Consider the following 11,801-nt stretch of genomic DNA (forward strand, 5'->3'; position numbering starts at 1 on the left):
TCGCTTTTTTTTCGTCTGTCTGTTGTTTTTTGAAAAAAAAAAGAAATTTTCTCATCACAAAGAAGAAGAGAAAAAAATGACTTTTGCGTTCCCTTGTTGTTGTCTTCTTCCTTCTCCTTCTTCTGTTTCTTCGTCTTCTGGTTGCTGCTCTCGAAAAGAGAGGAGGAGAAATCATGCCGCCGCTGCTTTGAGAGGAGGACGTGGAGTCTTCGATGACGAACACGAAAGAACACGAAGAGGAACGCATCAAAATCATCATTTTCGTCGTTTTCGTCAAAAAAAGGACTTGGGTGATTTTGTTTTTGGAAATCAACATCATCTTCATCGCGGGTTCTTGTGCCTCGCGAAATCGTCGTTTGAAGAGTACGAGGAAGAGGAAAATGACGACGACGACGACGATGAAAACGAAAACGAAAACGGAGGTGGTGAGAACGAGATTACAAAATACACAAACACCGCAGCAGAAGTCGACCAAGAGTTATACATCCCGAAACCGTTATCGGCGGAAAACAAATTAGAGCGTTTGTTACCGAAAGATAACTACGATGCCCCGGTGTCGGACGAGGAGAGGTTTCGGAATTTATTCGACGCGGAGTCATCGACGATTGATCCGGAGAGTTTGAACGAGTACGGGGAGAGAATAGACCAAGAGAAGTGGTATAATTTAGGATTGAGAAGGGACGCGCATCCCGTCGCGCGGTTTCTGTTGAAACCGTTTACGAGCGACATCACGCGAAGAATCGTCGCGTGTACGGGAATGTTGACGGTGTTGCGAGCTGGGTATATAGGCCAATCGAGATTATTTGATGCGTCAAAAGTTGGAAGTGTGACGCAATCGTCCGGTCCAATGGCAGATATGGCGAAGAAATTAATGGAAGACCCCTCGTTCGCGCACATGGGCGACGTGCTCGGAGGCGCCAGGCAGATTACCGAACACGGCGGGGTGACTATTTTTCATTTAGGTATAGGTCCGTTTGTAGCTGGGAGCATTATCATGCAAGTATTAATGGCCATAGACCCTCAAATGAAAGAGATGAAGAAAGATAGAATGGGGATGGAAAAGTTAAAACAACAAGGACGGTATTTGACGTTGATTATTGCGTTGATTTTAGGAGCGATTGAGGCGCACAAGTTGAAATATTTATGCGCCATGGCGATTCCCGGTTTTTTGTATTATATGACGGCAACGATGTTGTTCGCCGCCGGGGCAATGACTATCACGTGGGTTGCGCAAGAAATTACCGATTACGGGATTGGGGAAGGAAGCGGGATGATTATAACCATGTCCATTTGTGCGTCCTACGCGTCGACGGTGAAGAATGCAATCTTCGTAGAAAAAGTGACGAGCAGCGGCGGGACGGCGGCGGCAGCCGCGGCAGCGTTCGTCTCCTCCGGTAGTCTTTTAGAATCCGTGAGAGGTTTAGTGGTGAACCCGGCGTTCTTGACTATCTCTGGGTTTGTGGTACTGTTAACTTTCGCGTCCGCTTTACTCAACGAAGGGACGTGTAAAATCCCTCTGCAATTTTTCCAAGGCCCGGACGCGTCGCAGCTCCCGAAATCCGCCCAATCCGAATCTTCGGAGATTCCTATTCGTGTCAACCCTGGTGGTATGACTATGATCATCGCGTTTAGCATGCTGTGTGGTTTCTTCCGCGAACAAGTCGCGCCAGCCATGCCAGCCGCAATCGGGAAGACTTTAGTGTCCATTTGCGACCCGACTAATTTCAGTTACTACGTTTTCTTATTCGTCTTTTGCATCGCCGGTTCATACATCGACGTACAAAATACGCCAAAAGAAGTTGCGGAATACATCACAAAAATAGGTGCGAGAATACCAAACGTTCGACCTGGCGTTCAAACGGAAAAATATTTGCGGGATTTACAAAACGGCGCGAAATTCTTCGGCGGCGTCTTGTTAGGATTAATCGCGTGCGTGTGCTCCATAGCGGACGAGTACGTGAGAGGTACGTACGGAGTGAACGTCGGTTTTACGAGCATGCTCATTTGTACGAGCACGATGTTATCTCTGAAAAGACAAATTAGAGCGTTAGGGGAGGTACCGTCCATGAAAGTCGTCTTGAAAGAACTTTAATGATGAATAAATTGATTGATTGATTGCGTCTCTCTCGCTTTTTAAAAACAAAATGAACTTTTCAGCTCAAATGCATCATCACACGTACGCGCGCGTCGCTGCGTTTCTGGCTACTCCTACTATAAAAAAACTACGTAAATTACTACCTAGGTATCTTGATGCGCACACACGGACTCAAAAGATTCGCGCGAACATGCTTTTTACTCGTTCGTCGACCCAATCGTACAAAACGAGTCTTTTCGATTGTATCGCCTCGGCGTGTTCTTTCATCTCTCCGTTTTTCACTTTACTCGCGATTTTCATAAACATCCCCCACAACGTCCCAATCACCGTCCTCGTTATAAACTGTATGATTGAAACCGGAACGTACGAAATCTTCGGGTCGATATTAAATATAAACGACACAATCATCTCGTCTTCGTGCTTTTCCCTCGCTTTCTTCCACGCCTCGCCTTCGCTCGGAATCGCTCGAAACAAAAATCCTCCGTGAAAGTCCACTCGCGTGCACTGGCCAAACTTATGGTCAATCGCCGGGACTCTCTCGTCGTCCTCGCAATCGCAACTGTTCAACAATACCGCCACCACGCCACTTTCGTCGATATCATCAAAAGCCAGCGCGTCCAAAACAACCTCTCTGGTTGAAAACGGCCACGGACACTCCACCGTAACGAGTAAAAGCTGCGAACATCGGCCGCGTTGGTCGAGCTTTTCGGTTCGCGAAAATTTCAATTTCGGCATCGTCCACGAAGGTAACCACGACGCGTACAGCTGACTTTCATTCAACGTCGCTAACACTGGCACTAACATCTCTCTTTTAATCGCCTGGTCTACTCGTAAAATCAATTTCGTATCGTTTTCCGTCGTCTTGTAATAAATTTTCGTCTGGTCTCTCCCGCCAAAAGAGAAAGATTTCTGCGTTTCCCAGGACGAATCTTTCTCCGCGTCTTCTCTCAACATCTCGATGAACGACTCCGACTGTTTCGCTTTTTCCAGAACGTATTTGACCAACTTGTCTTTCTCTTTCTCTTTTGTATCTTTTAACTCTTCTTTGTCTTCTTCTTCCTCTGATGATGACACTAAACTGTCGCATATTTTCCGGAGCAATCTCGCGGACTGTAAGAGCCGGTCGTCTCTGAAATGGTCTAAAGCGCGCGTTCGCGGTGAAGAACATAATATATTTTCTCGATCGTAATCGATACCATCATCGTCCTCACCTGCAGACTCTTTCTCTTCTTCTTTCTCTTCTTCTTCTTCTTCTTCTCGATGCAACGACAAAACCTTTTCTTCTTTTGGCTGCTCGCTCGCGAGAGGATGATGAAGACGTGAAGAGGGAGAAGAAGTGACAGGTGTCATTTTTGCGTCAAATCCCACAAAGAGGGGGCTGTTTTTTATGAAAAATTTCATCAAACGTCTGTCAAAGCAACAAATCCCCCCTATTAAAAATAAGGACGATGATGGAGGAGGAAAACAACAACAGCGAGAGGAAGAGGAAGAAGAAGGAGAAGAAGAAGAACAAGAGGAAGAAGACGCGTTGTGACGACGAAAACATTGATGGGGGTTTCAAGAAGAAGAAGAGTTCTTCTTTGTCTCCTCCTCCTCCAATGTTTGCGTTTAAAGAGCAACTGTCGTGCAGCAACTTTATGTTGAACAAAAAATGCGAAGCGTGTGTACGAAAAGTTGAGAAGATGAGGCGCGAATGTTGTTTAAGTGGTGAGGACGATGTGAAGAAGAGCAGTAGTAGTAGTAAAATCGTTTTGAAGCGACCGGAGGAGTGCGAACGATTTAAGAGGTATCATCATCACCAAGAAGAAGAAGAAGAAGAACAAAATGCGAGAAACGAAAAACAATCAGTCGTTGGCTTGTACGCGAAAGGCGACCGGATCTTAACCGTCGGCGACGGAGATTTAACGTTTTCTTTGAGCTTGGCGAAACGATTAAAAAAGGTAAAGTTGATCGCGACGACGCACGAGACGAAGGCGAGCTTGGAGAAGGCGTACGGGAAAGACGCGATAAAGGCGACGTTGGATGAGTTGGCGGTTTGCGGCGAGGACGTTTTGGTGTTGCACGGGGTGGACGCGGCGAAATTGAAAGAGAGCTTGATGGATGCCGCCGCCGTCGCCGCAAGTAATAAGAGAGATGTTCTCGAGCGAGTCGAAAAGTGCATAGATGAAGGTTTCGATAAAATCGTCTGGAATTTCCCGTGCGTCTCGAGAGAAGAGGACACCGGCGAGGCGAAAGACGGCGCGCGAGAAGGCGCGGATGGTAGAAACCCAGCCGACGTGGAGCTGAATAGGAATTTGACACTAACGTTCATCGCGAACGCCGCCGTCGTGTTGAGAAAGAAAAAATCAAAGAAGAAAAGAGGCGCGGGCGAAGTACACGTGACGCATAAAGTCGGCATGCACCCGTCCTCCTGGAACGTTCCCGAATTGAAAGCAACTACGACAACATCTTCTTCTTCGCAGCCGAGGGGAGTCATTCGAGCCATCGCTTCCGTCTTCTTCGACCGAATGGTCTATCTCCCGTACAAGCCTCGCAAGGCGTTGGTCGCCAAAAGCTTCTCCATCGCCGACGCCAAGACGTTCATCTTTTGCGTATTCGAAGAAGAAGAAGAAGAAGAAGAAGAATTTTCTCTGAACGCGTGGATGAGAGAGAGGAAAGATGTCCTCGAAAAGCTTACTCCGTAGTAGTACACGTATAGTAGTACCAAGTAGTAGTAGTAGTAGTAATAATAATAATAATAATAATAGTACAAGTAGTATACACAGCAGCCGCACGCACCTAAAAGTGGCTCCTGCGACGACGATGACGATGGAAAAGAATACCCCTTCTTTGCTCTTTGCCTAATTTTCTTGTAAAGTTCGTTGTAACACGAAAAAAAAGAGACAATTACGACGAGTAAGAAAAGAATAATACCGCAGAAGAAAAACGCAGAACAGCTGCGTATTACTACGCAGCGCAACAAAACCAACGGGAAAAATTTCGTCCTTCAACCTCCTCTGCGCGCCGTTCCGGACCAACAAGATGGGCAACGCGTTTTCTTTTAACGGAATGGAGTCTTCCCAAGAGGAAAAGCAAAAATCTATGCTCGAATCGATACGTGAGATGAACGCCAACGAAACCGGTTTCGACGCCGTCATCGTCTGTTGCTCGACCGAACACCAAGCGACGTACTGGGGCGAACGGTTGGTACAAACGCGAGGGTCGGCGTGTAAAAAAGACGCCTTAGTTTACGCCGTGTGCGAGGACTGGACGAACAAAGACGGCGCCGGGAACGGATTGGGCACTTTGTACGCGTACGCGAAGGCGAAAAAGTTGGCGGAGGCGAAAGACGCGAAGGATTTGGATTTGATTTTAAGCAACGGCGGGTCGATCGGTTTGTACCACACGGCCGGGAAAGGGACCAGGTTAGCGCCGTTACCCGGGGCGGAGAATAACAACAAACCTGGGGTCAAGTTACCCGCGGTGGTGGAAGTCGCCGGGGAAGCGAGAAACTTGACCATCCTCGAGGCGGTGGTGAGACAGACGAACAGGTACGCCAAAGAGCGACCGGGAAGAGTCTCCGTGTTTTGGGGCGACCAGATTTTCATTCCATCCGCAGGGCACAACAAATCTGGCGAACACCACGCGGATATTTTAGCCGTCATGGGCCCAATGCCGAACGAAACAGAGTGGAACGAGAAAGGTTTCTCCAACTACGGGTTAATCGCGGTGAACGGCGAGAACGAGGCGACGCAGGTTGAAAAAGTCAGCCACGCGACCGCGTCGGAGCTATTGAAATCGTTCGGATCGGTGAAACAAGTCGGTCCGAGTTTAGGATCGTTTTCACTGGGCCACGAAATGTTAAGTTTGATGTTGAGCGAGTTCGAGAAGGAGTTGGCGGGGAAAACCGCCAAGTTTGATTCCGATCCGCACTTTTGGATGCCGTTGACGATGACGAAAGAAAACTACGCGAAGATTATGCAAACGAAAGATGAGACGCGAGAGCAAGCGGAAGCGCACCACGATCGCATGACGAAGTTCAAACAAGCTTTGTTGGAGCAGTTTCCTGAGAAGAAGTTGTTCGGCGCGGTGGACGTCGGCCAAGGCTCGTATTGGTGGGATTACGGCTTGTTGAAGTTGTACAGAAAGAACAACTTGATGGTGACTGGAGACGATGCCGAAGCAGAGGCGTTGAGATTGTATTTGAATATCCCGAGTCGCGACGTGAAGTTGGCAAACTTTCAAGCCTCTATCGACGACGAATCGAACAAGTCAGTCATCGTCGCGTCCACGGCGAAGAGCGGGTCGGTGAAATCCTCCGTCGTGAGTAACGTCAACTGCGGCGACATTCAGGTCGAGAACTGCTTGTTGGTCAACGTCACCGCGAAAAAAATCAGAGCATCGAACGCAATCATATATAACGTCGTCGACGAGAGCGACGACGGGTTGATTTTACCGGACGGCCAAGTGTACACGAACGTGTTCATGCCCAAGTCCAAGGAGAAGTTGACGATGACGAGTACGATATCGCAGTGCGGCGGCAAAGTGTTCAAGATTAAAATGGCCACCAACCCGCACTCGTTCAACGACGTCTACGCGATGAATGGTGAGACCGATGTCAGAGAAGCGTACGCGATGGGTGACAAAGCACACGCGGATTGCAAGAAAAAAATGTAATGTTTGTTTGTTTGTTTAATATCGTCGCGACGAGTTTTTAATAATATTACTACGAGTACCTGGTACTACCTAGGTACACTTTTTTATTTCTTTACTTACAGTACACGCTAATGTTACAGTATGTTGCCGCGCGGCGCCGCGCTATCTATAGCCAAAATTCTTTACGTTTCGTTGTACAGTTTGATATCGCTCGCTAATTTTCCTCTCGTTCTGATTGGAATGAACCCTTCTTCGTCTGCTTCAAATTCCATTCTACTCACGCCAGGGTCTGACTTTAATCTGAGCACGCCTTCGTCCGCGTCGACGGTGATCTCACCTTGATTCATTAAAACCGCTAAACCGGCAAAAATGACGTTCGATTTTTCCTCGAGGACGCCGTCCCAAGGCACTTTGAGCGGCAGACAAAGAAACAAACACTTCCTCGTGCACGTGCGAATGGACGACCCGATGGCGACGGAGCTTTTGTTTCCTTTCACGTCTGTAAAAGTCATCGCGGCTTGAAACGCGCCATCTCGAAAGGCTGAATTTTCGTATAAATCTTGAGACACTAACAATCCGGTCGTCCCGCTATCGAAAATGACGTACGTCTTTTCGTTCTTGTTTTTAAATATATGTTTTTCCCCGTTGATGTACAAATCGTCCAACAGAACCGCGTAGTGATACACCGGTGATCCGAGTGGTCGTAAATCAATCATCGCTAAAACGTTCGCATCGTTTCTTCTATCGATTAAATTCTTCCTCGAGAGCGTCAACGTTTCCTTCTCGAAATTCATGGAAAAAGAGCTCACATCGGTTTGTTCTAAAAACGTCGGTCGAATCCAGTCTTGTCGGTATTTAGTCAATCCAACGAACGACGCGTTCGCGCCGTTTATAGACCCGCCCACGTTTGCCATGGACCCGTTGACGACGCCTAAAACCATCTCCCGTAAATTCCAATCGCGCGAACGCGAACGCGACTCATCGTTAAAACCGGTCGTGAACCGCAAATCACCCAAGCACCACACGGTGCTCGAATCCACTTGTAACCCGTACACTTCGTACGTCTCCCCGTACGGGCTCGGCCGAATATCATTTTGCGTCACAAACCCCCAATTTTCGCTCCCATTCCCACCTTGAATGGTTATAAACGGAGACCCGGTATCCACCACGCCTCTCACGCTCGCGTCGCCGATGTAATAATCCAACACGAAAGACGCGCCGTCGTACGTCATCGGTATCTCTATTACGGATTCATTACTATTACTATTATTACTATTATTATTATTCGTATCATCAACATCATTATTACTCCTTTCATCGACTTCTGGTTGTAACGCGTATAACCTTTGCGTTTCCAACAGTCTCTTCCTCGCGTTGATTTCGTATTTGTAATACGTATTATTATTAGTAATACTGTTGTTGCTCGATATTGAATACATATCTTCTTCTTCTCCATTACGAGCAAAGCTTTTCTTTGTGAACAACATCGAAGATGATTGTAAAGCCAGCACGATGTCTCTTCTCCTTCTTTTGATGGTTTTGGTGGTTTTGTTGGTGCTTCTCGTCGCGTCCAAGTCGTCATCAACTTCTTCTTTAGCTTCTTCTTCATCATCATCTTCACCTTCTATCCGAGGAGGAGCGTTTCGAAGCGCTTTGCATTTTCTTCTTCTCGAAGAAGAATAACCCCGACGACACAATTTCAAAAGACAGGGTTTTAATTTTGGTGGTCGTGAAGATGACGACGACGATGAAGCCACGACGACGACGGATTGTGAGGAGTGCCCTTCAATCGCCGCCGCTGATGCAACAACACAGCGCATGCTTGAAATTTTTTAATGAACAGAAGAAGAAGCAACAGAAGAGAGAAGAATTTTTATTTTTCAACTCAACTGTTTTTTCGTCAATTAAATTCGTCATTTTTTATCTCACAAAGCACAAAGGGAACGAGTAAAAGCACGACGAGAGAGTCATCACAGTTTTTAAAAGCGACGAGGATGACGACTTTTGGATGCTGCTACCGGTGCGCGCCATCGTCACCATCGTCGTCGTCGTCGTCGTCGTTAAGAAGAAGAAGTAACAGAAGAAGTAACAGAAGAAGAAGAAGTAATACCATCATCGGAGTGGAGAGTAAATTCACGTTCCTCCCATCGTCTGCGGAAAGTTTCGCCAATACGAACGCGATAAGCGACACGACGACGTTTCTGGACGTGGCGAGAGCGTGCGCGAGACGCTTACGTTTGGCGAAAGAGTTACACCCGAGCGGTAAAGACGCGCAAATTATAGTCGGAATAGCCGGGCCACCGGGTGGTGGGAAAAGCACGCTCGCGAAACAAGTGTGCAGACAGTTTCGAAAACTCGAAAGAAGGAAGAGTGCGAATACCGCGAGCAGCGGCGGCGGCGGCGACAGAGGAGGAGGAGTAAACGAGGAGTTAGAAGAGGACGAGAACGAGGAGAATGAAAACGAACAGAATACTAATAATAATAGTAATAACAACGAGAGCGCGGCGTATGACATAGCGATTGTCCCGATGGACGGCTATCACTATTACCGAAGCCAACTGGAAAAGATGGACAACCCGCAACACGCGTTGGCGAAGCGAGGCGCGCCGTTTACTTTTGACAGCGAAAGGTTCGTGAACGATATCGTGAACTTACGGAAAAGCGGGAGCGGTTCTTTCCCCAGTTTCGATCACGGGAAAGGCGATCCGGTGGAAAACGACATTCTCGTGGAATACAAGAGACATAAGATTATTTTAGTGGAAGGGAACTATTTATTTCTTCCCGAGCAGCCGTGGTCGAGACTTTTAGACGAGACGTGTTTCGACGAGGCGTGGTACGTCAACTGTCCGGTGGACGAGGCGACGAAAAGGGTCATCGATAGACACGTTCGAACTGGAAAGACGAAAGAAACCGCAGAGTTGAGAGCGTATTCGAATGACTTGGTAAATGCAAAGTTAGTAGACGCGAATAAACGGTTCGCAGATGTGATGATACCGAACGCGAAAAGGTTTTCTTGAAATAGCAAAGAATTCTTGATATACTACTAACAATAATAATATTCAATACTTCATCAAACTGCATAGACTTTACCACGGTCACTCAAACTAACTCTCTTCTAAAAAACTGTCAATAGTCATGTATTTCGAAAACAAAAGCGAGCCTCGTCCTTTGACAACCTCTTTACCTTTCGGTAAGGTTGAACTTTCGTCTTCGGCGGCGCCGTCGAATTCAAAGCCTCGAGAGGTGAACCACTCCGCTGTTCTCGTCGTCAATAAAAACAAGCGTTCGCACCCTTTCTCCGAGGCGTGCTCTTCCAAATACGATAACAAAGCGTCGCCTCTGCCTTCTCGTCTGTATTCTCTTGCGACGGCAAAGGAACCAATTTCGTAACTTTTCCCGTTTTCGTATTCCGTTAAGGACGCGCACGCGATGATGTTGCCGTCGCGTTCGGTCACAAAGAAGGAAACTCTTTCGTTCATCACCGAACGTCTCAATTCTTCTTCCGTGCGATACACGACAATGCCAGCATCCGCCAAAGGTTGTAACATGTCGTGAATGCCAATGCAGTCGTAAATTGTAGCTTTTCTCGTGCCTTCGTATCGATCACCAGCAACCATGGTTCCTTCGCCGTCGGACGTGAACAATTCCATCAAGAGACTTCCGCTCTTGTTCGGATCCACCATGTGAACTCGCTTCACGCCGCAGTGGCACGCAAACGTCGCCGCACACATTTCAATCGGGCACGACGGCACGCGCCACTCGTAGTCCATCTCTTGCGCGCGCATCCACGAGTTTACTTGAATATTTTCCCCGCTCGATGTAAACGGGTTCTTTGTATTCGTAGACGCGCCGCCGTTTCCGGGGACATCAGATGACCCGTTACTCGCGTATCCACTTCGCAACCACGCATACGCGCGATGGTTTTCCACCAGATCTTCGTATTCAGTACCTTTGGCAAAATTTTTCATCCACTTCTTCGCATCCGAGAGCGTGAAATAACTCTTCACTTTCCCGTTTGTCGTTTCATCTCGAGGTAAATATCCGTCTTCAGGTAAAACGATTAATTTATCCGCGTTGAGTTCTATGGCCGCAGCGACTGCGATATCTCTCGACACGCAATTAAAAACCTCTCCCGCGGCGTTAAAGCCTAAACTCGAGAGTAGCACCACGTCGCCTTGCTCTAAAGTCTCCAAAATTGACGTCTTGTCAATTTTCACGACTTCCCCGGTTAACCCGTAATCGACGCCATCGACGACTCCGCGTCTTCGAGCGTACACGTAATTCCCGCTCGTCGCGACTGGAAAGTTTCGTCCGTTGTTTTTGATATCTCTGATGTTCTCTTTTCTGCCGCCACTGTTGTTCCCATCCCCACTAAACCCACCGGTATCCGAATAATGGTCGCCGTGTTTCCTCGTCAATCTCACATCCGGTCCTCGCGTTAACTGCGCCTGGACCGCGATGTTGTTTCTCCCGCACGCCTCCATCGCCGCTTCCAACGAAAACTCGTCCGTAATTCTTCTCGTCGCTCCAAACTTGCTCACCGAAAACTTTGGCTTCTCTCCTTTCAGTGCAGTCAAATCCGATATTTGCGAGTCCGAACCTAACACTAACACTAACTTCACCCCTAATTCTCTCAAGATTATGATATCTTGCATGACGGATTTAAACACGTTCGACTTTTTGTCTCTCATCACGTTTCCGGGGATGTGAATCACGAACACGGATGATTTGTGCATGGTGATGTACGGTAAAGCCGTGCGGAAAAAGTTCACGAACTGGTCTTTGTTGGACAACGCAGGAGTTGTTGTTGCTAAATTCATCCCCGTCGCCGTCGTTTTTTCTGAATTGGAGGAATTGCTGCTTGTTGAAGCAGACGTGCTCGCGTCCGCTTCGGACTGCGCTCTGGTCAGGAAGCGATGATTGCGACGAAAACGAGGACGAGGATGAAGTGATGGTGATGATGATGATACTGCATTCATCATCATCATCATCATCATCACCATCTTAATACTACTATTCTAGACTACGAGTAATAATAATTATCCTTTCGCTTTTGGTGTGTTGAAATAAA

At 47.6% G+C, this 11,801-nt stretch overlaps 7 protein-coding genes across 7 annotated transcripts; 4 read left to right on the top strand and 3 right to left on the bottom strand.

Annotated features, from left to right (window-relative positions):
* Positions 1–76: 76 nt before the first annotated feature.
* Positions 77–2,092, top strand: Bathy01g06950 (preprotein translocase subunit SecY; the record flags this gene model as incomplete). Its single annotated transcript, XM_007515490.1, has 1 exon — positions 77–2,092. The coding sequence occupies one exon, from the start codon at positions 77–79 to the stop codon at positions 2,090–2,092; it is 2,016 nt and encodes a 671-aa protein (XP_007515552.1).
* A 174-nt stretch (positions 2,093–2,266) lies between these two features.
* Bathy01g06960 (predicted protein) lies at positions 2,267–3,445 on the bottom strand (the record flags this gene model as incomplete). Its single annotated transcript, XM_007515336.1, has 1 exon — positions 2,267–3,445. The coding sequence occupies one exon, from the start codon at positions 3,443–3,445 to the stop codon at positions 2,267–2,269; it is 1,179 nt and encodes a 392-aa protein (XP_007515398.1).
* Positions 3,446–3,546: 101 nt separating this feature from the next.
* On the top strand, positions 3,547–4,779 carry Bathy01g06970 (unnamed protein product; the record flags this gene model as incomplete). The annotated part of the gene is made up of 1 exon (XM_007515403.1): positions 3,547–4,779. The coding sequence occupies one exon, from the start codon at positions 3,547–3,549 to the stop codon at positions 4,777–4,779; it is 1,233 nt and encodes a 410-aa protein (XP_007515465.1).
* A 337-nt stretch (positions 4,780–5,116) lies between these two features.
* On the top strand, positions 5,117–6,751 carry Bathy01g06980 (predicted protein; the record flags this gene model as incomplete). The annotated part of the gene is made up of 1 exon (XM_007515610.1): positions 5,117–6,751. The coding sequence occupies one exon, from the start codon at positions 5,117–5,119 to the stop codon at positions 6,749–6,751; it is 1,635 nt and encodes a 544-aa protein (XP_007515672.1).
* A 161-nt stretch (positions 6,752–6,912) lies between these two features.
* Bathy01g06990 (predicted protein) lies at positions 6,913–8,550 on the bottom strand (the record flags this gene model as incomplete). The annotated part of the gene is made up of 1 exon (XM_007515083.1): positions 6,913–8,550. The coding sequence occupies one exon, from the start codon at positions 8,548–8,550 to the stop codon at positions 6,913–6,915; it is 1,638 nt and encodes a 545-aa protein (XP_007515145.1).
* Positions 8,551–8,724: 174 nt separating this feature from the next.
* Bathy01g07000 (phosphoribulokinase/uridine kinase family protein) lies at positions 8,725–9,747 on the top strand (the record flags this gene model as incomplete). Its single annotated transcript, XM_007515126.1, has 1 exon — positions 8,725–9,747. The coding sequence occupies one exon, from the start codon at positions 8,725–8,727 to the stop codon at positions 9,745–9,747; it is 1,023 nt and encodes a 340-aa protein (XP_007515188.1).
* Positions 9,748–9,834: 87 nt separating this feature from the next.
* Positions 9,835–11,733, bottom strand: Bathy01g07010 (N-acetylglutamate synthase; the record flags this gene model as incomplete). The annotated part of the gene is made up of 1 exon (XM_007515171.1): positions 9,835–11,733. The coding sequence occupies one exon, from the start codon at positions 11,731–11,733 to the stop codon at positions 9,835–9,837; it is 1,899 nt and encodes a 632-aa protein (XP_007515233.1).
* Positions 11,734–11,801: the final 68 nt, after the last annotated feature.

This window comes from Bathycoccus prasinos (assembly GCF_002220235.1).
Source record: "Bathycoccus prasinos genomic : Chromosome_1".
Taxonomy (NCBI): domain Eukaryota; kingdom Viridiplantae; phylum Chlorophyta; class Mamiellophyceae; order Mamiellales; family Bathycoccaceae; genus Bathycoccus; species Bathycoccus prasinos.